The following is a 23,979-nucleotide window of genomic DNA, read 5'->3' as shown; positions in this document are numbered from 1 at the left end:
AGAGAGGGAGAAGGCAGAAGAGAGGGAGATGGCAGAAGACGGAAGAGAGGGAGAAGAAGGCAGAAGAGAGGGAGAAGAAGGTGGAAGAGAGGGAGAAGAAGGCAGTAGAGAGGGAGAAGAAGGCAGAAGAGACGGAAAAAAGGCGGAAGAGAGGGAGAAGAAGGTGGTAGATAGGGAGAAAGAAGGCGGTAGAGAGGGAGATGAAGGAGGAAGAGAGGGAGAAGAAGGCGGTAGAGAGGGAGAAAGAAGGTGGAAGAGAGGGAGAAAGAAGGTGGAAGAGAGGGAGATGAAGGAGGAAGAGAGGGAGAAGAAGGCGGTAGAGAGGGAGAAAGAAGGCGGAAGAGAGGGAGATGAAGGAGGAAGAGAGGGAAAAAAAAGGCAGTAGAGAGGGAGAAAGAAGGTAGAAGAGAGGGAGAAGAAGGCGGAAGAGAGGGAAAAAAAAGGCAGTAGAGAGGGAGAAAGAAGGCAGAAGAGAGGGAGAAAGAAGGCGGAAGAGAGGGAGATGAAGGAGGAAGAGAGGAAAAAAAAGGCAGTAGAGAGGGAGAAAGTAGGCAGAAGAGAGGGAGATGAAGGAGGAAGAGAGGGAGAAAAAAGGCGGTAGAGAGGGAGAAAGAAGGTGGAAGAGAGGGAGAAAGAAGGCGGAAGAGAGGGAGAAAGAAGGTGGAAGAGAGGGAGAAAGAAGGCGGAAGAGAGGGAGGAAGAAGGCGGAAGAGAGGGAGGAAGAAGGCGGAAGAGAGGGAGAAAAAAGGCGGTAGAGAGGGAGAAAGAAGGTGGAAGAGAGGGAGAAAGAAGGCGGAAGAGAGGGAGGAAGAAGGCGGAAGAGAGGGAGAAGAAGGCGGAAGAGCGGGAGAAGAAGGCGGAAGAGAGGGAGAAAGAAGGCCTTAGAGAGGGAGAAAGAGAAAAAAAGACAGAGAGGATGTAATATATGTCTCACTGTGAAAGAGTTACGTAATGAGATGCACCATTGTCAGTGAAGGGAAAACATATTACACAAGCAACTTGTTTTGTTTAAAACTGAAACTCATCATTAGGAATAACATCGCGCCTATTGGAAAATGAAAGCAAAAAGGATATGAGAAGTCATCTCAGAATTCTGCGCCCTTCTTATTTATTTTATCATGGGACATGGAGACGTCATATTATAGAGAGGGGGTATAACATAATCTGTGTACTCGCCTGGTGTTGTCTCCTCGGTCACTAAGCTCTAGATAATGAGCCACGTCATCTGGAGTCAGCACGTGGTCGTCACTGGCAGGCATGGAGGCTGATGTGGATGCTGCATGGTTAAACATCAATGTATTCGGAGGAGTCTTTCTCTTACTGAAGTGGATCTTCTTGTGATCGTCTCCCTGGCAGCGGTCAGGATAGGCAGGAGAATCGGAGACCCTGGAAGAGGCACAAATAGCATCCGATGAGTGGGGTGCATGAGCTCTGATCATGTAATGGTGTATTTGTTAGTATAGTCTGCATCAGTGTGATAGGAACCCCACATCATTAATCTGTGCTCCTTCCACAGGTGGCACAGTGGAAAGCATTGCTGTCTCTCAGCGCTGGTGTCACTGGCTCAGGTATTAGAGATATCCGTGGTTGAGCACAGGTGGCTTAATTAGTATCTCAGTCAATTTGATTTCACCACCTGTGCTCAACCATGGATATCTCTAAAACCTGACCTGTTGGGGAGCCTTCAGGATCGCATTTGGGAACCTCTACACCAGGGGTTCCCAACCACGGTCCTCAAGGCACACTGACAGTCCAGGTTTTAAGGATAACCATACTTGAGCACAGCTGACTTAATTAGTGCCTCAGTTAATTTGACTTAACCATCTGTGCTTAACCGTGGATATTACTAAAACCAGGACCGTTAGTGTGCCTTGAGGACCGAGGTTGGGAATCACTGCTCTACACTATACAATTGTCGGACAGACTTGTCAGATATCAGATATTGGGTCGTTGGCCTGAGAATTGTTTAGTGCGTACACTGCACCAGGGCCCAATGGTTGGTCGATAACTGATATAGAGTGTGCTGCATGCGCTATGTCGGTACGGTTGGAAACGCAGCGTTCGGAATTTGTAGTGTGTTGTGCGGAGATCGGCCTAATCCTGCATATAAAAGTCACCTCAACAATTTGAAGTCCAGGTGATCGTTTGAAACTATTGTGTAGTGTGTAGTGCACTGTGTACGCCCCATAACTGGTATGGTCAGGATCATTTCTGGTGTAGGAATCTGTCTAGTCATTGGTAAATCTGTCTTAAGTCTGTTATGTTAAGTAAAATGTTGGTATTTCTATGCTTAGAAGTGGCTGGCCCTCGTTGTAAATGGAGTATATTTAGGAAAGTTGACTGAGCAGCGATGCTACAAGGACTCTCCTAGAGCACAGAGCGGTTTATGCAGACTGGGCCTGATTCAGACCCTCCTGGCCACGCGCTATGCGCTCGTAAGCGGGTCGATGCGGGCCCACTGCGCATGCGCACGACGGAGCCGGCCCAGTCGTGCGCATGCGCGAGACACGGATAGCGACGGGCAATCCGTCGCTCCGGGTCTCGTACCAAAGGGGGCGTGCTGTCGATGTTGAGTGACAGCACGCCCCCTTTGGTGGGCGGGCCGGGGGAGTGGCTGCCCAGACAGAGGCGTTCCCATGTGAACGCCTCTGTCTGGGGCCAGCCCCACTGACATCACGAGTGATGTCCGTGGGAGAGATTTCGGCTCTGTTAGAGCCGAAATCTCTTTGGGGCTTGCGGCAACGAGATCCTACCACACGGCTCTGGACGCTCTGACAGAGCGCTCGCTCTGAATCAGGGCCGGCCTTCTTGTCTTATAGAGCGGCCTCCTGGCCACTCGCATAGCTGTGGGTGACCACCCACAGCTACAGCGAGCGGCCAGGAAGATGGTCGCGATGGTCAAGACCATCGTGACCATCGGGCTTACGACGAGACCCTTGTGGTAGGGTCTCGTTGCCGCAAGCCCCAGAGAGCCGAAATCTCTCCCACTGACAACTCTCATGATGTCAGTGGGGCCGGCCCCAGACGGAGGCATTCAAATGGGAACGCCTCCGTTTGGCAGCCACTGCCCCGGCCCGCCCACCAAAGGGGGCGTGCTGTCACTCAACATCGACAGCACGCCCCCTTTGGTACGAGACTCGAAGCAACGGATTGCCCGTCACTATCCGGGTCTCGCGCATGCACTGGGCCACCATCGACCCGCTTGCGAGCGCATAACGCTCGCGAGCGGTTCTGAATCAGGCTCACTGTGCGGAGGGAAATGCCTGCTAATAAGCCCGATGATTACACTGGAGTATTGGAGTACACAGCAGACCTACAGGAACTCAGCACAGATGATGTCCATTTACGCTACTGTACCTTTAGCAATTAAGCCTCCAGTAATTAGCTGCCCAAACGGTCTAACATTTGCTAGGAACCTTTAATGAAATTGATCTCATTGCCGGAGAATGGATGGATTTCCATTTTCTTCATGAAGCAAATGGTTTCTGTTCCCCGGGACTGTTTGGGGATTGCTGTAAGTGACAGACACTTTGGAATGTCTCTAAGAGTTTCTTGGCTTATTAAGTATCAAATAAGGCAAATGCCAATATTAGACTGAGCGGCTGGCGGGCAGGACGGGGGGGGGGCTGCTATATTACAGCGATTGCACGCTCCAGGGAGTACACCATGACACTTTGTTTGGGCACAAGGTTCTTACTTTTGCAAACCATGTCAAGAGGACAATTAGCACATTGGAAAACACTTAAAATAGTCATATAATAGACTGGATGTTGACTAATTGGTTGTGGATTGTCCTTAGAGTGTATTAATGATCACTGGAGCGGATCGAGGGTTACAAAGAAACAGAACGACAGAGTGACAGCGATTCATTGAGCAATAGATCAGTAACTGAGTTGAGGTCAGTAAGAATTTTAGCAGCATATTCAGTAAAAATCACTGTAATACTGGTTCAGGGTAAATATATATATATATATATATATATATATATATATATATGTCATTTTAATAACCAATTTTTATTGTTTTCCGTCGGTGGTTCGGTATGAATTGAAGGTATATCAAAATGTGAGACATAGACGTTAAGGATTTACGTAATTAAAGGGTTAACAGATACCCGAGAACAGCGATTTTCCAATCATGTGTTTGTGTATAGCATAACGTATTGGAGCTCATTCAGAAGGGCGACGAAGCAGGGCAGAATATCAGCTGCTGACAGCGTTTGTGCATTGGCTTATCGGACTAGATGCCAGCATTTACAGAGAGCAGATTGGGCATAGTGAGAATAGGACCGGCCGCATCATGTCCTGTACAGCGGGTCACATTAGATAAAGGAGCGGATGTGAGGGGCTCACATTTTCCAACACACCTAAGTGACGGCAATGTATCAGAAATATAGCCCAGGAGATAGCAAAGACTCTGAGGCTGTGATACCTTTATCCACCAAATACTGTGATCAACAGAAAGGTACATACAAGCAGATAAGCGTGGACAGCCTGTCACAGTGTATCTATCTATCGCCCACAGAGTATCTATCTATTGCCCACAGTGTATCTATCTATCGCCCACAGTGTATCTATCTATCGCCCACAGTGTATCTATCTATCGCCCACAGTGTATCTATCTATCGCCCACAGTGTATCTATCTATCTATCGCCCACAGTGTATCTATCTATCGCCCATCTGGATTCAGAGATATGATGAATTGCAGAGAAGATCTTAGTCTTAAGGTGCGTTCACACTGGGCGATAAAGTGGACGACTGAACGATAACGATATCGTTATCGTTCAGTCGTCCACTTTATCTTCCATTTTTAACCCCAAAAAGATGAACGATAACGACGACGCACGTTCCTGCGGGTCGTTCGTCATTATCGTTCATCGGGCTGACATGCAGGCCAACCTGACGATCTCGTCAGGTTGCTGCATTAGATTGTCCATGTCAGATCGCAGTACCTACACATGGAAAAGTCAGAGTCTCGCTCGTGGGAACCTGCTGACAAGGTTTATATGTCCCCGGATTGCTTCAGGCTTTTCATTCACAACATCCCACCAAGCCTGCGTCACCTCCATGTTGCTCATTATTGAGGGGGGCCGGGTACTGTCACGAACCGCCTCAATTCTGCCACTACCCCCTATAATGTATAACCAGAGCCAACTTTTACTTAACTGCAGACACTTCTCACCGACAGGCTTGTCATTGGCCTATTAGAACACTGCGCACAAGTTGCAAATAAAAGTACACAGTGTTTATATTCTAAATATACTGGTGTCAGAGTTACCTGTACACTATACCCGGGATACAAACAACATGCTTGTGTAATGCTATCACCTGTTAATTTAGCATTTTATCTGAGCACAGGTAGATGGAAGCAGGGGCGTCTTAAGAGAGGAGGGGGCCCGTGTCCAGTGCTCGTGCAGGGCCCCATCCTCTCTCCCCAGTGGCCGGCAGCCGACTGACGCGGCTAGCCAGCCACCGGAGCCTTAGTAGACTCTACGGCGGCCATTTTTCCGGGGGTTCTGAGCAGCGCAGACACCCGACGTGGGACCGCGGACAGGTAAGTCTAAAATAATATGGGTGCAGTGTGTGCGGAGCGGGGCCCCCCTGGACCCATTATAGATACACCACTGGATGGAAGGTATCACCATGACAACCTCATTCCTTTGACTGAGTGCTCAACTCGTAGTGCGAGTGTGTGTTTTATTGTTGACCATTAGGACGAGACGTGTTCTCACGACTAACCGGGGAGACGTGAGCTGAGCAGGAGCATAAAGTGCCGGCCGTACCCAGTCTATAGACCTCTGCTGGTATCAGCGATACATCGAGATTGACAAATATAGGTTCCAAGGATAACAGGAGACAATAACTTACACTCTGTCCTGCCGGCCCCTGGATCCGTCCTCCTCTGGTGGGGGGAGAGGGGGAGGCGGGAGGGAAGGGCTGTAAGGTAGAAGGTCCATCACTTTGAGGGAGGTGGTGTAGTGAAGAATTTTAGGAGAGCTGAATGTCTTCATTACTTTAGCGTATTCTCCTGAGAGAGCAAAATAACACAGGAGAGATAAACACGTCCAGCAATAGGAGGGAGCATGTTACATACATGAGACGCAGCTAGTGTCATTTGCCAAGTCACAGAAATAATTGGTACAGTATTCAGGCCGAGCCCCCGTATCCAGTTGGAAGGGGCTATACAGACTTTTATTCTAAACTCTGCTCCAGGCAGCCCCCTCCTCCATCACTGGCTGATGTGTGTCATTACCTGCAACGCTTGTACCGCGACATCAAACAATACAATTTAAATGGAGATATTCAAATGGAACTTTATTTTCACAAACTTTTATGAGATTAGCTGAAGTCATTGGCCCAAATTGTATTTGTTAATTATCCTAGAATTTTGTTTTTAAGGGGTAAATTTAAGTTTTTAGAAGAGAGTTTTATAAGTGATGTTGCCCATAGCAACCAATCAGATTCTACTTAACATTTAACTTGCACCTTCTAGAAGATAATAGCTAGAATCTGATTGGTTGCTATGGGCAACATCACTTTTAAAACTCACTTCTAAAAACTCTCACTTTAGTAAATTTGCCCCTAAGTTTGTAAGACTGAAAATAATCAACAACTTCTCAGATCAGGCTCCGTTATTGTGGCTCTGATGAACGCTAGAAGATTAGAACCACACACAGTCACACCAGGAGATGATACTCTCCCAGTATGATAAGGTGTATCGCAGGCTGAGAACAGCAACCAATGGGGGAAGAAAGATCATCAATGATGCGATATTTTTCCAAGTGTACTTAGTATTACCTGCAAAGTAAATGCTTCTCTTTCAGAAGGGGAGGTCATATACCCCCCCTCACCACGTCATCTACAGAGGACCACGCAGCAGGCGGCTTTTCAGGATTTAAATGCAAACATGCTGACGCTGGTCAGATAGCAGTGTGGCCATAAAGAGAGAATATTTACACCGCTAGTCATGTTAGATATACTCAGTTAGATAATGTATCTAACAAACTAATATAGTCAGAAGCTTCATTCAAAAATCTGTCCATCTGAATCCATTACCAGCATTAGCAGGTTAAACATAAAATTGGGTCCTGAGCATACGGTGTGTTTGTGCCGCTAATGCAATGTTTCATCCTGTGCCAGCTCCATTGTTGCCCATCTCCCCCAGTGCGAATGTTGGAACACGTTGGTGCCACCCTGCATACTGGCTAGTAATGTCTCCACCGTTTGGGTTAGAACTACGCACCTTTTCCAGCCTGGTTTCCAGCTAAGCTCTTCACGCTTGGCACGCTGTCGCTCTGTTCGGCGGTCTGGCGATACGGGGAGAGAGGGGCGCTATTCACGTGATGCAGCTCTGTGGGATCAAAGCAAGAGAGTCTGATATTCTGTCATGTCACTGTATCAATACAGAAGATTATGCGGATTGTATCGGTATTCTGGGCACTGGCCAGGAAAAGCGCTGGGTGGGTAAATGACAGATCCTGCTATAGCTAAAGACTATACACAGACGTAACACATAACGGTACTGACTGAATGTAAAGGCGCCCCACTTGTGTATGTGTGCGCAATCCTACATCTAGCATTTACATGTGACCGGAACAAAGCCGTAGCAATCATGATCATTAACTACGTCTTCTAGCCAACATGTTCCACGGTTGCTGTAACGCAAAACAACACGTATGTCACAGGGTGTGTTTAGCTTGTGTCTGCTCGGCCTCACTGTACTGTATGTGCAGGCAGACACCCCTGGTCCGCCTCTCCAGTGTAATACACTGTACATGCAACTCAAAACACGGACTCACGTTCCGCACACGCAATGCATCAGTTTTGCTGCAAGGCGCATATTTCCATCACACAAACACACTTACATCCCACTGTAAATCATACACAATGCGCCTGCTTCTGAGCCGCGTACAATGCCGACGTCAACGGAGTTGCGTAATTTTTTTGCTACTGCACATGCATCTAAGTCGATAAAAAGTCGCTTGATGGCGCATGTGCCTGGTGGGGTGAACGCACAGACTCTAAGTAGCGATTGAGAAACACGCCATCAGAAACATAATGGAAATGTGCTGCGTGTTCCTGGGCAGTAGCTATTCAGATTCACAAAACATGGGAGGTGCAGTGATGGCATAATATGGGGGGCACAGTGATAGCATAATGTGGGGGGCACAGTGATGGTATAATGGGGGGGACAGTGATGGCATAATTTGGGAGGCACAGTGATTGTATTATATGGGAGACACAGTGATGGCATAATGAGGGACGCAAAGTAGCAGCATAATATGGGGGGCACAGTGGTGGCATGAGGGGCACAGTGGTGGCATAATGTGGGAGGTCCAGTGATGGCATAATGTTTTGAGGTATAATATGGGGGGCACAGTGATAGCATAATGTGGGGGCACAGTGATGGTATAATGGGGGCACAGTGATGGTATCATATGGTGGGCACAGTGATAGCATAATGTGGGAGGCACAGTGATGGCATTATATGGGGGGCACAGTGATGGTATAATGAGGGAAACAAAGTAGCAGCATAATATTGGGGGGGGCACACTGGTGGCATGAAGGGCACAGTGGTGGCATAATGTGGGAGGCCTGGGGATGGCATAATGTTTTGAGGTATAATATGGGGGGCATAGTGGTGGCATGAGGGACACAGTGGTGGCATAATATGGGAGGCACAATGATGGCATAATGTGGGAGACAAAATGGGCATAATGTTGGAGGCACAGTGGTGGCATAATGTGGGAGGCACAGTAAAGGAATACTATGGGGGCACAGTGGTGGCATGAGGAGCACAGTTGTGGCATAACATGGGCGGCACAGTGTATGGCATAATGTGGACGGCACAGTGATGGCCTTATGTGGGAGGCACAGTGGAGGTATAATATAAGGGGCACAATGATGGCATAATGTGGGAGGCACAGTGGTGGCATAATGTGGGAGGCACAGTAAAGGCATACTACGGGGGCACAGTGGTGGAATGAGGAGCACAGTTGTGGCATAATATGGGCGGCACAGTGTATGGCATAATGTGGACGGCACAGTGATGGCATTATGTGGGAGGCACAGTGGTGGCATAATATGGGTGGGCACAGTGCTGGAATAATATGGGGCACAGAGGTGGCATGAGAGGCACAGTGGTGGAATAATATAGGGGGCACAGTGAAGACATGATGTGAGGAGCACTGGGATGGCATAACACAGAAAGCACAGTGTTGGCAGAATGTGGGTGAAGGTTCGTGAGGAGGTCACCAGGATAATAGTCTGCAATGGGGGTTAGCGCTGCAGATACCCCACAATATGGGGTATAATTACAGTTTGCAGTGTCTGAGGGAGCAGCATATTAATGTGCCTTGTAGCGGACTGAAGCACATGTGCTCTCACCCAGCCCAGCAAGGTCCTTAATGGTACCCAAAGATGATCAGACAATGCATTTGCAGCCCTCCACACAGCATACAGTACAGATGTGTCCTGCTACATCATTGCTGCAGCAAATCGCTCCACGTATGGTGTGAGGCGCCCGCACGTGAGCAGATGTACGCGCTTTGCATTCGCACCCGTGCCTCCATAGGTGCGATCACAGTGCGCGCCATAGCATTGCGTATGCTGCTGCGAATAATTGCATAGCGTGATGCGTGCACACGTTTGTAGCGCGATCAGCAAAGATGTAGCTGGACACATCTGTATATCTCAGCACTAGGTCTAGTGTTCATTCTAGCACCCTGCACCTGTCACAACTCATGCAGTTCCTCTTTCCTGCCTGGGGTGTCGCTCTCTGCTCTGGTGCTTCTAGCACACACGGATCTGTATCTCAGCAGTTTGTTGCATCAGCTGAGTGTTCTAGAAGTACCAGAGCAGAGAGCGACTCCCCAGGCAGGAAAGTGGAACTGCAGGGTGCTAGAATGAACACTATAAGGTGTGTTATACAGTGCGTCTTTATTTGTGCTCACACTCAGTGCTAAGTCCTTATGCCGTGGGCATGTAACGCTGGGGGCCGGCTGATCTTTGTAACCATTTTTTAAAATGACATATATAAAAAAAATCACAATAATAAATATTTGCAATTGCACAGAACTGAGTGTAACTCGTTAGTGTATATTCTCCTCTGATGCACTGTTAGGCTCCAGCCCTCCCCAGCAGACGGACCATTCATACCCCAACACACTGTGCTCTAAAATGTTGCACGACCTCTAGGCCGGAGGGGGCATAACGGGCACTGCCCTCCTCCGCCCACACATACTGTAGTGTTATATAAAGGTGGGCGTTTCTCTTTAAGCATAAACAGCTGGTGCCCGGGTATTCTGGTGTATCACAGACACATCACATACTGAAATCTAGATGTAATATAAAGTTATTCAGGAATTTCCGCAGCAGTGGGCTGTAACATGTATAACTTTATTGCCTGGCTAAATGTGGGTTATAAGCTCTCAAAGCAAGAGATAAAGAACTTCTAATATAAATCAGCTCAGTTATCCAATTACGCTACCACGCTAACCCTGCCATGCCCGGAATGGGGAGAGTATATTGTGCCAGCGAGGACGGCAGGCTACATTCATTTCTCAATGTCCCTGGCATTATCTATTGGGCTGCCAGCTACACACATAACACAGGGCCACTATTCACCCTATTAAAATCCCCAAAACGCCAAACAAGAATATGTGGGTTGTCGCCTATAGTGTCCCAGGTACAAATTACAGTCCTTTTATCGGCAGCAATGAATGCTCCTCATGTAGTTGCCAGTTGTTCTCAACATGTTCTCAACAAGAGAAAAATACCAACACATCCATCTCTCCCCATCAGCTACATGATATTAGTACTGTTTATATAACAATACAAATGAAATGTGCTCTCAGCAGGGGACAGATATAGATAATTATAATATTCAGAAGCAATTACCACGTTGTCGTTGGAATATTGTACAGGAGTCAGCTGGAGCCAAATGTAAGAACAGAGGATTATTTGCAACTAATGATGCAGTTGAATATATAATTATGAACAATCTGCAGCCAGTTAACACTTATTATCAAAGCACAAATAGTAATGATGTTATTACAGGAAGAAACCTCCACTGTATGCAGCACCTGTGGCTGTTACCTGCAGAATGCCATCACACACAGGGGACACGATGACCAGGTTCACACTCGTTACAGAGGATATTTATCACCACTAGTCTGGTTTCTCTCACAACTTTCCCAGCTCTTTAATGGTGTTTAGCGCAAGTTAACTTTCAGCAAAGGAAATGTAAGAGCTGTGATGTCATTTGTAATATATGGAAATCCAGCCACCCCCCTCTGCAGTGCAGTATAGGGACTACCAGCCACCCCCTCTGCAGTGCAGTATAGGGACTACCAGCCACCCCCTCTGCAGTGCAGTAAAGTGACTACCAGCCACCCCCCTCTGCAGTGCAGTATAAGGGACTACCAGCCACCCCCCTCTGCAGTGCAGTATAGGGACTACCAGCCACCCCCCTCTGCAGTGCAGTATAGTGACTACCAGCCACCCCCCTCTGCAGTGCAGTATAGGGACTACCAGCCACCCCCTCTGCAGTGCAGTATACGGACTACCAGCCACCCCCCTCTGCAGTGCAGTATAGGGACTACCAGCCATCCCCCTCTGCAGTGCAGTATAGGGACTACCAGCCATCCCCTATGCAGTGCAGTATAGGGACTACCAGCCACCCCCCTCTGCAGTGCACTATAGTGACGACCAGCCACCCCCCTCTGCAGTGCAGTATAGGGACTACCAGCCACCCCCCTCTGCAGTGCAGTATAGTGACTACCAGCCACCCCCCTCTGCAGTGCAGTATAAGGGACTACCAGCCACCCCCCTCTGCAGTGCAGTATAGGGACTACCAGCCACCCCCTCTGCAGTGCAGTATAGGGACTACCAGCCACCCCCCTCTGCAGTGCAGTATAGGGACTACCAGCCACCCCCCTCTGCAGTGCAGTATACTGAATACCAGCCACCCCCCTCTGCAGTGCAGTATAGTGACTACCAGCCATCCCCCTCTGCAGTGCAGTATAGTGACTACCAGCCACCCCCCTCTGCAGTGCAGTATAGTGACTACCAGCCACCCCCTATGCAGTGCAGTATAGTGACTACCAGCCACCCCCTATGCAGTGCAGTATAGTGACTACCAGCCACCCCCTATGCAGTGCAGTATAGTGACTACCAGCCACCCCCCTCTGCAGTGCAGTATAGGGACTACCAGCCACCCCCTCTGCAGTGCAGTATAGTGACTACCAGCCACCCCCTGGGCAGTGCAGTATAGTGACTACCAATCACCCCCCTCTGCAGTGCAGTATAGTGACTACCAGCCACCCCCCTCTGCAGTGCAGTATAGGGACTACCAGCCACCCCCTCTGCAGTGCAGTATAGGGACTACCAGCCACCCCCCTCTGCAGTGCAGTATAGTGACTACCAGCCACCCCCCTCTGCAGTGCACTATAGTGACTACCAGCCACCCCCTCTGCAGTGCAGTATAGGGACTACCAGCCACCCCCCTCTGCAGGGCACTATAGTGACTACCATCCACCCCCCTCTGCAGTGCAGGATAGGGACTACTAGCCACCCCCCTCTGCAGTGCACTACAGTGACTACCAGCCACCGCCCTCTGCAGAGCAGTATAGGGATTACCAGCCACCCTCCTCTGCAGTGCAGGATAGGGATTACCAGCCAGCCCCTCTCCTGAGCAGTATAGTGACTACCAGCCACCCCCTATGCAGTGCAGTATAGGGACTACCAGCCACCCCCCTCTGCAGTGCAGTATAGTGACTACCAGCGACCCCCCTCTGCAGTGCAGTATAGTGACTACCAGATACCCCCTATGCAGTGCAGTATAGTGACTACCAATCACCCCCCTCTGCAGTGCAGTATAGTGACTACCAATCACCCCCCTCTGCAGTGCACTATAGTGACTACCAGCCACCCCCTCTGCAGTGCACTATGGTCACTACCATCCATCCCCCTCTGCAGTGCACTATAGTGACTACCATCCACCCCCCTCTGCAGTGCAGTATAGGGACTACTAGCCACCCCCCTCTGCAGTGCACTACAGTGACTACCAGCCACCGCCCTCTGCAGTGCAGTATAGGGACTACCAGCCACCCTCCTCTGCAGTGCAGGATAGGGATTACCAGCCAGCCCCTCTCCTGAGCAGTATAGTGACTACCAGCCACCCCCCTCTCTGCAGTATAGTATAGGGACTACCAGCCACCCCCATCTGCAATGCAGTATAGAGACTAGCAGCCACCCCCTCTCCTGAGCAGTATAGTGACTACCAGCCACACCCCTCTGCAGTGCAGTATAGGGACTACCAGACACCCACCTCTGCAGTGCACTACAGTGACTACCAGCCACCCCCATCTGCAGTATAGTGACTACCAGCCACCCCCCTCTGCAATGCAGTATAGTGACTACCAGCCACCCCCTCTCCTGGGCAGTATAGTGACTACCAGACACCCACCTCTGCAGTGCACTACAGTGACTACCAGCCACCCCCTCTCTGCAGTATAGTGACTACCAGCCACCCCCCTCTGCAGTGCAGTATAGTGATTACCAGCCACCCCCTCTGCAGTGCACTACAGTGATTACCAGCCACCCTCTCTCTGCAGTATAGTGACTACCAGCCACCCCCCTTTGCAATGCAGTATAGTGACTACCAGACACCCCCGCCCCTGTGCAGTGCAGTATAGTGACTACCAGACACCCCCTCTCCTGAGCAGTATAGTGACTACCAGACACCACCCTCTGCAGTGCAGTATAGTGACTACCAGCCACCCTCCTCTGCAGTGCAGTATAGTGACTACCAGCCACCCCCTCTCCTGAGCAGTATAGTTTCAAACCAGACACCCCCCTCTCCTGAGCAGTATAGTGACTACCAGCCACCCCCCTCTGCAGTGCACTATATTGACTACCAGCCACCCCCTCTGCAGTGCAGTATATGGACTATCAGCCACCCCCCTTTGCAGTGCACTACAGTGATAACCAGCCTACTCCCCCCCTCTGCAGTATAGTGACTACCAGCCACCCCACTCTGCAATGCACTACAGTGACTACCAGCCACCCCCCTCTGCAGTGCAGTATAGGGACTAGCAGCCACCCCACTCTACAGTGTAGTATAGGGACTACCATCCACCCTTCCTCTGCAGTGCAGTATAGTGACTACCAGCCACCCCGCCTCTGCAGTGCAGTATAGTGACTACCAGCCAACCCCCTCTGCAGTGCAGTATAGGGACTACCAGCCAGCCCCCCTCTGCAGTGCAGTACAGTGACTACTAGCCAAACTCCCTCTGCAGTGCAGTATAGGGACTACCAGACCCACCCCCACCTCTGCAGTGCAGTATAGGGACTACCAGCCACCCCCCCTCTGCAGTGCAGTATAGGGACTACCAGACCTACCCCCACCTCTGCAGTGCAGTATCGGGACTACCAGACCTACCCCCACCTCTGCAGTGCAGTAGAGTAACTACCAGACACCCTTCCTCTGCAGTGCAGTATAGTGAGTATCAGACAACCTCCTCTGCAGTGCAGTATAGTGAGTTTCAGACACCCCCCTCTGCAGTGCAGTATAGTGAGTATCAGACACACCTCCTCTGCAGTGCAGTATAGTGAGTATCAGACACCCCCCTCTGCAGTGCAGTATAGTGAGTATCAGACACACCTCTCTGCAGTGCAGTATAGTGAGTATCAGACAACCTCCTCTGCAGTGCAGTATAGTGAGTATCAGACAATTCTCTCTGCAGTGCAGTATAGTGAGTACCAGACAACCTCCTCTGCAGTGCAGTATAGTGAGTATCAGACAATTCTCTCTGCAGTGCAGTATATTGAGTACCAGACAACCTCCTCTGCAGTGCAGTATAGTGAGTATCAGACATTTCCCTCTGCAGTGCAGTATAGTGAGTACCAGACAACCTCCTCTGCAGTGCAGTATAGTGAGTATCACACAATTCTCTCTGGAGTGCAGTATAGGGACTACCAGACACCCCCCTCTGCAGTGCAGTATAGTGAGTACCAGACACCCCCTTCTGCAGTGCAGTATAGTGACTACCAGACACCCTTCCTCTGCAGTGCAGTATAGTGAGTATCAGACAACCTCCTCTGCAGTGCAGTATAGTGAGTATCAGACACCCGCCTCTGCAGTGCAGTATAGTGAGTATCAGACACACCTCTCTGCAGTGCAGTATAGTGAGTATCAGACACCCCCCTCTGCAGTGCAGTATAGTGAGTATCAGACACCCCCCTCTGCAGTGCAGTATAGTGAGTATCAGACACACCTCTCTGCAGTGCAGTATAGTGAGTATCATACATTTCCCTCTGCAGTGCAGTATAGTGAGTATCAGACAACCTCCTCTGCAGTGCAGTATAGTGAGTATCAGACATTTCTCTCTGCAGTGCAGTATAGTGAGTACCAGACAACCTCCTCTGCAGTGCAGTATAGTGAGTACCAGACAACCTCCTCTGCAGTGCAGTATAGTGAGTATCAGACATTTCCCTCTGCAGTGCAGTATAGTGAGTATCAGACATTTCCCTCTGCAGTGCAGTATAGTGAGTACCAGACAACCTCCTCTGCAGTGCAGTATAGTGAGTATCACACAATTCTCTCTGGAGTGCAGTATAGGGACTACCAGACACCCCCCTCTGCAGTGCAGTATAGTGAGTACCAGACACCCCTCTCTGCAGTGCAGTATAGTGAGTACCAGACACCCCCCTCTGCAGTGCAGTATAGGGACTACCAGCCACCCCCCCCCCTCTGCAGTGCAGTATAGGGACTACCACACCTACCCATAACTCTGCAGTATAGTGAGTATCACACAATTCTCTCTGGAGTGCAGTATAGTGAGTACCAGACACCCCCCTCTGCAGTGCAGTATAGTGAGTACCAGACACCCCCCTCTGCAGTGCAGTATAGTGAGTATCAGAAACCCCCCTCTGCAGTGCAGTATAGTGAGTATCAGACACCCCCCTCTGCAGTGCAGTATAGTGAGTACCAGACACCCTCCTCTGCAATGCAGTATAGTGAGTACCAGACACCCTCCTCTGCAGTGCAGTATAGTGAGTACCAGACACCCCCCTCTGCAGTGCACTATAGTGAGTACCAGACACCCTCCTCTGCAATGCAGTATAGTGAGTACCGGACACCCCTCTCTGCAGTGCAGTATAGTGAGTACCAGACACCCCCCTCTGCAGTGCAGTATAGTGAGTACCAGACACCCTCCTCTGCAATGCAGTATAGTGAGTACCAGACACCCCCCTCTGCAGTGCAGTATAGTGAGTACCAGACACCCCCCTCTGCAGTGCAGTATAGTGAGTACCAGACACCCTCCTCTGCAATGCAGTATAGTGAGTACCAGACACCCCCCTCTGCAGTGCAGTATAGTGAGTACCAGACACCCCCCTCTGCAGTGCAGTATAGTGACTACCAGCCACCCCCCTCTGCAGTGCACTATAGTGAGTACCAGACACCCTCCTCTGCAATGCAGTATAGTGAGTACCGGACACCCCTCTCTGCAGTGCAGTATAGTGAGTACCAGACACCCTCCTCTGCAATGCAGTATAGTGAGTACCAGACACCCCCCTCTGCAGTGCAGTATAGTGAGTACCGGACACCCCCCTCTGCAGTGCAGTAGAGTGAGTACCAGACACCCTCCTCTGCAATGCAGTATAGTGAGTACCGGACACCCCTCTCTGCAATGCAGTATAGTGAGTACCAGACACCCTCCTCTGCAATGCAGTATAGTGAGTACCAGACACCCCCCTCTGCAGTGCAGTATAGTGAGTACCAGACACCCCCCTCTGCAGTGCAGTATAGTGAGTACCAGACACCCTCCTCTGCAATGCAGTATAGTGAGTACCAGACACCTTCCTCTGCAATGCAGTATAGTGAGTACCGGACACCCCCTTCTGCAGTGCAGTATAGTGAGTACCAGACACCCCCCTCTGCAGTGCAGTATAGTGAGTACCAGACACCCTCCTCTGCAATGCAGTATAGTGAGTACCAGACACCCCCCTCTGCAGTGCAGTATAGTGAGTACCAGACACCCCCCTCTGCAGTGCAGTATAGTGACTACCAGAGTCCACTGTTATCTTTAGCTGGGACCTATTATGTTGGTAAGCCATTTTTTGGGAGCCTCCAACAGGTATTTACTAGAGTATGTAGTGCATGGTGCATGTGTATGTGACATCCGGCTGCTGACCACCTCTGATGTAACTGGTTTCTGTTATCGGTGTATAGAATATGTACAGTGATTATTACCGGTGTACATAGTATGTACAGTGATTATTACCGGTGTATAGAGTATGTACAGTGATTATTACCAGTGTATAGAGTATGTACAGTGATTATTACCGGTGTATAGAGTATGTACAGTGATTATTACCAGTGTATAGAATATGTACAGTGATTATTACCGGTGTACAGAGTATGTACAGTGATTATTACTGGTGTACAGAGTACGTACAGTGATTATTACCGGTGTATAGAGTATGTACAGTGATTATTACCAGTGTATGGAATATGTACAGTGATTATTACCAGTGTATAGAATATGTACAGTGATTATTACCGGTGTATAGAACATGTACAGTGATTATTACCGATGTATAGAATATGTACAGTGATTATTACCGGTGTACAGTGTATGTACAGTGGCTATTACCGGTGTATAGAGTATGTACAGTGATTATTACCGGTGTATAGAATATGTACAGTGATTATTACCGGTGTATAGAATATGTACGGTGATTATTACCGGTGTATAGAATATGTACGGTGGTTATTACCGGTGTATAGAATATGTACAGTGATTATTACCGGCGTATAGAGTATGTACAGTGATTATTACCGGTGTACAGAGTATGTACAGTGATTATTACCAGTGTATAGAGTATGTACAGTGATTATTACCGGTGTACAGAGTATGTACAGTGATTATTACCAGTGTATAGAGTATGTACAGTGATTATTACCGATGTACAGAGTATGTACAGTGATTATTACCGGTGTATAGAGTATGTACAGTGATTATTACCGGTGTATAGAGTATGTACAGTGATTATTACCAGTGTATAGAATATGTACAGTGATTATTATCGGTGTATAGTATATGTATGGTGGTTATTACTGGTTGTACATTCACCAGTGCATTCTGGGAGTCTTACCTCTTTTGCAGGTCTGGCTCCAGGGCTCCTTCAGGGACACATTTGGTGGGACCGGGACCACAGGTTTCTGCTGTATCTTATTCCTTGTGCCACCTTGTGTGAGGTTGTTAGCGCTGCTGTGATTCAAACAATGCGGAAATGGCCTGTGTTCATACAATCCTAGAGGAACAGGACATCTGGCATTGATCCCCATTCCTGGGGGTCTGGCAGATAACGGACGCTGGAAGGTCGTCAGGTCTTTTCCAGGAAGGTCCACATACAGTGCTCTGTACATGCTGCCACTATCAGGAACCAACGGGATTATTCTGCTAAGGTTGCTGTCACTTTTACGTTCAAATGAGATAGCTGTAGAGAGAAGACACAGGATTCACACTGGAGGTCACGCCTATGATTTGGTGTATCCTCAGAGATCACCAATAACCTAACACTTAGGTCACGTCTATGATCTGGTGTATCCTCAGAGATCAGCAATAACCTAACACTTAGGTCACGTCTATGATCTGGTGTATCCTCAGAGATCAGTAATAACCTAACACTGAGGTCACGTCTATGATCCGGTGTATCCTCAGAGATCAGTAATAACCTAACACTGAGGTCACGTCTATGATCTGGTGTATCCTCAGAGATCAGTAATAACCTAACACTGAGGTCACGTCTATGATCTGGTGTATCCTCAGAGATCAGCAATAACATAACACTGAGGTCACGCCTATGATCTGGAGTATCCTCAGAGATCAGCAATAACCTAACACTGAGGTCACCTCTATGATCCGGTGTATCCTCAGAGATCAGCAATAACCTAACACTGAGGTCACCTCTATGATCTGGTGTATCCTCAGAGATCAGCAATAACCTAACACTGAGGTCACCTCTATGATCCGGTGTATCCTCAGAGATCAGCAATAACCTAACACTGGAGGTCACGCCTATGATCTGGTGTCTCCTCAGAGATCAGCAATAACCTAACACTAAGGTCACGTCTATTTTCTGGTGTAACCTCAGAGATCAGCAATAACCTAGCACCGAGGTCACGTCTATGATCTGGTGTATCCTCAGAGATCACCAATAACCTAACACTGAGGTCACGTCTATGATCTGGTGTAACCTCAGAGATCAGCAATAACCTAACACTGAGGTCATGTCTATGATCTGGTGTATCCTCAGAGATCAGCAATAACCTAACACTGAGGTCACGCCTATGATCTGGTGTCTCCTCAGAGATCAGTAATAACATAACACCGAGGTCACGTCTATGATCTGGTGTAACCTCAGAGATCAGCAACAACCTAACACTGAGGTCATGTCTATGATCTGGAGTATCCTCAGAGATCAGCAATAACCTAACACTGAGGTCATGTCTATGATCCGGTGTATCCTCAGAGATCAGCAATAACCTAACACTGAGGTCACCTCTATGATCAGGTGTATCCTCAGAGATCAGTAATAACATAACACCGAGGTCACGTCTATGATCTGGTGTAACCTCAGAGATCAGCAACAACCTAACACTGAGGTCATGTCTATGATCTGGAGTATCCTCAGAGATCAGCAATAACCTAACACTGAGGTCACCTCTATGATCCGGTGTATCCTCAGAGATCAGCAATAACCTAACACTGAGGTCACCTCTATGATCCGGTGTATCCTCAGAGATCAGCAATAACCTAACACTGAGGTCACCTCTATGATCCGGTGTATCCTCAGAGATCAGCAATAACCTAACACTGGAGGTCACGCCTATGATCTGGTGTCTCCTCAGAGATCAGCAATAACCTAACACTAAGGTCACGTCTATTTTCTGGTGTAACCTCAGAGATCAGCAATAACCTAACACTGAGGTCACGTCTATGATCTGGTGTAACCTCAGAGATCAGCAATAACCTAACACTGAGGTCACGTCTATGATCTGGAGTATCCTCAGAGATCAGCAATGACCTAACACTGAGGTCATGTCTATGATCTGGTGTATCCTCAGAGATCAGCAATAACCTAACACTGAGGTCACGCCTATGATCTGGTGTCTCCTCAGAGATCAGCAATAACCTAACACTGAGGTCATGTCTATGATCCGGTGTATCCTCAGAGATCAGTAATAACATAACACTGAGGTCAGGTCTATGATCTGGTGTATCCTCAGGGATCAGCAATAACCTAACACTGAGGTCACGCCTATGATCTGGTGTATCCTCAGAGATCAGTAATAACATAACACCGAGGTCACGTCTATGATCTGGTTTAACCTCAGAGATCAGCAATAACCTAACACTGGGGTCACGTCTATGATCTGGTGTTTCCTCAGAGATCAGCAATAACCTAACACTGAGGTTACGTCTATGATCTGGTGTATCCTCAGAGATCAGCAATAACCTAACACTGAGGTCACGTCTATGATCTGGTGTATCCTCAGGGATCAGCTATAATTTAATACTATACTGTGGTCAAGTCTTTTGGTCTGATATATTATGAAATCAGAATTCGTCTCAATCTAATATCATAATGAAGTGTATTGGTGGAATGTAATTACATAGCAGCAATAATCAAACTGTATTAAAATCTCTTAATCTTGTGTGTTCTCTGAATAATCTATCGCTGGGATCGATTATATTGATCTAGTGATCCATCAGACGCAGCAATAGTCTCACTCTGTTATCACAGCTACTGCATTGATCCTGTGTATTCTCAATTTGGTATCAGAGATAATATGTAATCAACCTATTGATCGATCAGGTGTATCTTTAACTAGAAATCAGTAACAATCATACAATGATCAAGTCTATTAATCTAATAGGTTAGAGACCAGAAATAATCTAAATCTGATCAAATTTATTGATCTTGTGTGTCCTCAAATAGATCGGAGATGATCTAACACTATTCAAGTTTATTGATCTTGTGTGTCCTCAAATAGATCGGAGATGATCTAACACTATTCAAGTTTATTGATCTGGCGGATTCTCAATCTGAAATCAGTAGTAATATTACATTGTGGTCTGGTCTATCGATTTGGTATATCCTCATTCAGAATTCAGCAATTGTACTGTAGATGGGCATTGATCCGATACATTTGCATTAATAGCAATTCTCTGGTCGGAATGGGTATGAAATACCGGCGGCTGAAGCCCAATCGCTGATCCCGACAGGGGTGGTAGGTATACTATCAATACCCCTCTCCCCCATTAAATCTAACCCTCTCTCTTTGGTGCCTAATCCTAACCTTCCCCCACCCTAGTGCCTAACCCTAACCTCCCCCCAGTGGTGCCTAACCCTAACCCCCCCTTACCACACCCTAAACTTAACCCCCCCCCCAGTGGTGCCTAACCCTAACTCCCCCTTACCACACCCTACACCTAACCCTCCCGGGGAAGGTGGGGCTGTGCCCAATCCAAACCTCCCCCTGGGGGTTCCTAACCCCTACCACCCTCTACGTAGCCTAACCATCCCCGGGGGGGGGGGAGCCTAACCCTAATCTCCCCCCGGGGGTGCCTAACCCTAACCCGGCCCATCCTCGGGGAAACTGCGATACTTATCGCCGGTATCCTAATATCATTCGGGATATCTGCGGCGGCATTTTGCCGGGCGGAGGGATTCCGTCATCGGTATTTAGCCGGCCGGCATCCCGTCACCTGGCAATTAAACTACATCCCTTCTCATCTCGTGTGATCATTGTGTATTCTCAGTCAGTGATCAGCAATAATATAACACTGAGATCACGTCTATTGATCTGATATGTCCTTCGGGAACTAACAATGATTCCGATGAAAATACATAATTTAACCTGATAATAAGGCAAAACTGTGTGCGTTCCTGTGCGGTGGTCTGAAGTGTAGTTATGGGCGTGTTATGGGCGTGTTATGGGCGTGTCGCAGGAGTGTCAGTGAAAGTGTCTGTTCAGATGGAGACACTGCAGCGTACGCGATGGCGCATTGTCCAGAGCCAATGGCGGTGTCGTAGCGTGCGCGGGTACTGAAAGTGGGCGTATCAGCGCTCGCACATTCTAGTACTCAAGGGGAAGGTTGAAAATGGCATTTCCACATTATCACTGCTGCGACTCTGCAAAAAAGACGCAGCCTCCGTGGCGACTATAAGAGGCCCTCGTGTGGCGTACACATCTCATCTTGTGGGTGAACGGGCGCCAATAGATCGTTCACACGTAGGCTAAGTAGGGCGAGGGTGTGTCGAGAAGCGTGTAGGTGGAATTGCGGGCTAGGCCGAGTTGGGCATACGCAGATCTGTCTGACGTCAGATAGGTCTCTTGCGCCGGATATAGGTCTGGTGCACGTGCGCGCTGATAATGATGGCGGTTACTGCCACTAATGGATGTACAGGGACAGTGTGGTATTAGAGATGCCACCACTAACTCCTCATATGGACATATAAGCGCTCTAATTGCGTGCACGCACAGTGACTGTAGTTGCATATCACATACGTGTAACTCTGAATTGGCTGCCATATATGTCATATGACAGGAGCAGATCTGAGAGCTCAATTCTTGCAGAGAACATCCCCCAAGATGCGTAAGTATTCCCATACACTGGTGTACCAGTCTGCCCCCCACTGGTGTCATAGACTTACTGCAGTTCTCTGGGTGTACAGAACATAGGGCCTGATTCAGAGGCGCTCGCAAAAAGCGAGCGCTCTCTCTGAATCAGGGCGGGCGCTTTGTTTTTAAGTTGCGGCCTCTTGGCCGCTCACATAGCTGTGGGTTACCACCCACAGCTTATGCGAGCGGCCATGATGATGGTCGCGATGGTCAAGACCATCGCGACCAACGGGCTTGCGACGAGACCCTTGTGGTAGGGTCTCGTGGCCGCAAGCCCCAGAGAGCTTTCGGCTCTAACAGAGCCGGAAGCTCTCTCACTGACATCACTGGTGATGTCAGTAAGGCTGCCCACAAACGGCAGGCGTTCGCTTGGGAACGCCTCCGTTTGTGAAGCCACCCCCAGGCCACGCCTACAAAAGGGGTCGAGCTGTCGATCAACATCGACAGCCGCCCCTTTTGTACTGAGTCCCGGAGCGAGCGCTTTTTGCGCTCGCTCCGGGGCTCGCGTGCGCCCTGGCCCACCATCGACCCGGTTGTGGGCGCACAGCGCTTGCGACCGGGTCTGAATCAGGCCCATGGATTGCAATTTTAATGAAGGAATTTCATACATTTAACCACAACCACTGCTGCCAAGAATGCGCTATTAGAGCCACCTCTAAAACGCAGGGAACAAGATGTAATTGTAAAGTAGCTAATTACCACATCGACACAATATTACGCTACTAAAACATGCGCAGCTTTGATTATCAGCGACAGTGAAAGTCACAAGGAATGCAGCAGATTAAAGGAAGCAGCTGAACTCCAATGTTCTGGAACAAGTCCAAGAAGAGCTGTATAGATCCGATGAAAGAAAACCTCTCACCTCAATTAGAGATTGTGCAGCGCAAGCACTAACAAGCCTGCGAGGCCATAAAACGGTCTGTGTGTGAGTGATAATTGCTGGAGGACAGCTCCGGGCAATGGGATATGCAGCATGATTTACATGTCTATTATCTCCTCTATAGTACTATACAGACTCAGAGACCTGACCTTATAGCCAGGTTATGTCCACATAAATCTATACTGTATCGCTATACCGGAATAAGAATCACAACGTTAGGAAAACTTTACGCTGGGGTTTCTGCTGAATGCAACATCATATTGCACTATATAACGCTGTCCAATATAACTAGTGTGCTCTTTTAGTAGTTTAGCACCCCACACCCTCAGCAGTAGGGATTGGGGAAGATATAGCAGCATGGAGGCGTATAGGGGAAGATAGTGTATATGCATAGACAGAG

At 48.6% G+C, this 23,979-nt stretch overlaps 1 protein-coding gene across 3 annotated transcripts in view; it reads right to left on the bottom strand.

Annotated features, from left to right (window-relative positions):
• The window catches only part of ROBO4 (roundabout guidance receptor 4), a 389,036-nt gene that overhangs the window by 91,017 nt on the left and 274,040 nt on the right, over positions 1-23,979 (bottom strand). For all 3 annotated transcript variants that reach the window (XM_088481797.1, XM_088481796.1, XM_088481795.1), the window contains 4 exons: positions 18,163-18,507; positions 7,244-7,351; positions 5,869-6,028; positions 1,177-1,386 (listed from right to left, as the gene is read on the bottom strand). In XM_088481797.1, the coding sequence (XP_088337923.1) occupies positions 1,177-1,386; positions 5,869-6,028; positions 7,244-7,351; positions 18,163-18,507 (823 nt within the window). The remainder of the gene's footprint in view (positions 1-1,176; positions 1,387-5,868; positions 6,029-7,243; positions 7,352-18,162; positions 18,508-23,979) is intronic.

This window comes from Taudactylus pleione, unplaced genomic scaffold (genome assembly GCF_031769625.1).
Source record: "Taudactylus pleione unplaced genomic scaffold, aTauple2 ptg000278l, whole genome shotgun sequence".
NCBI lineage: Eukaryota > Metazoa > Chordata > Amphibia > Anura > Myobatrachidae > Taudactylus > Taudactylus pleione.
This window is presented reverse-complemented; position numbering and strand designations above follow the sequence as displayed.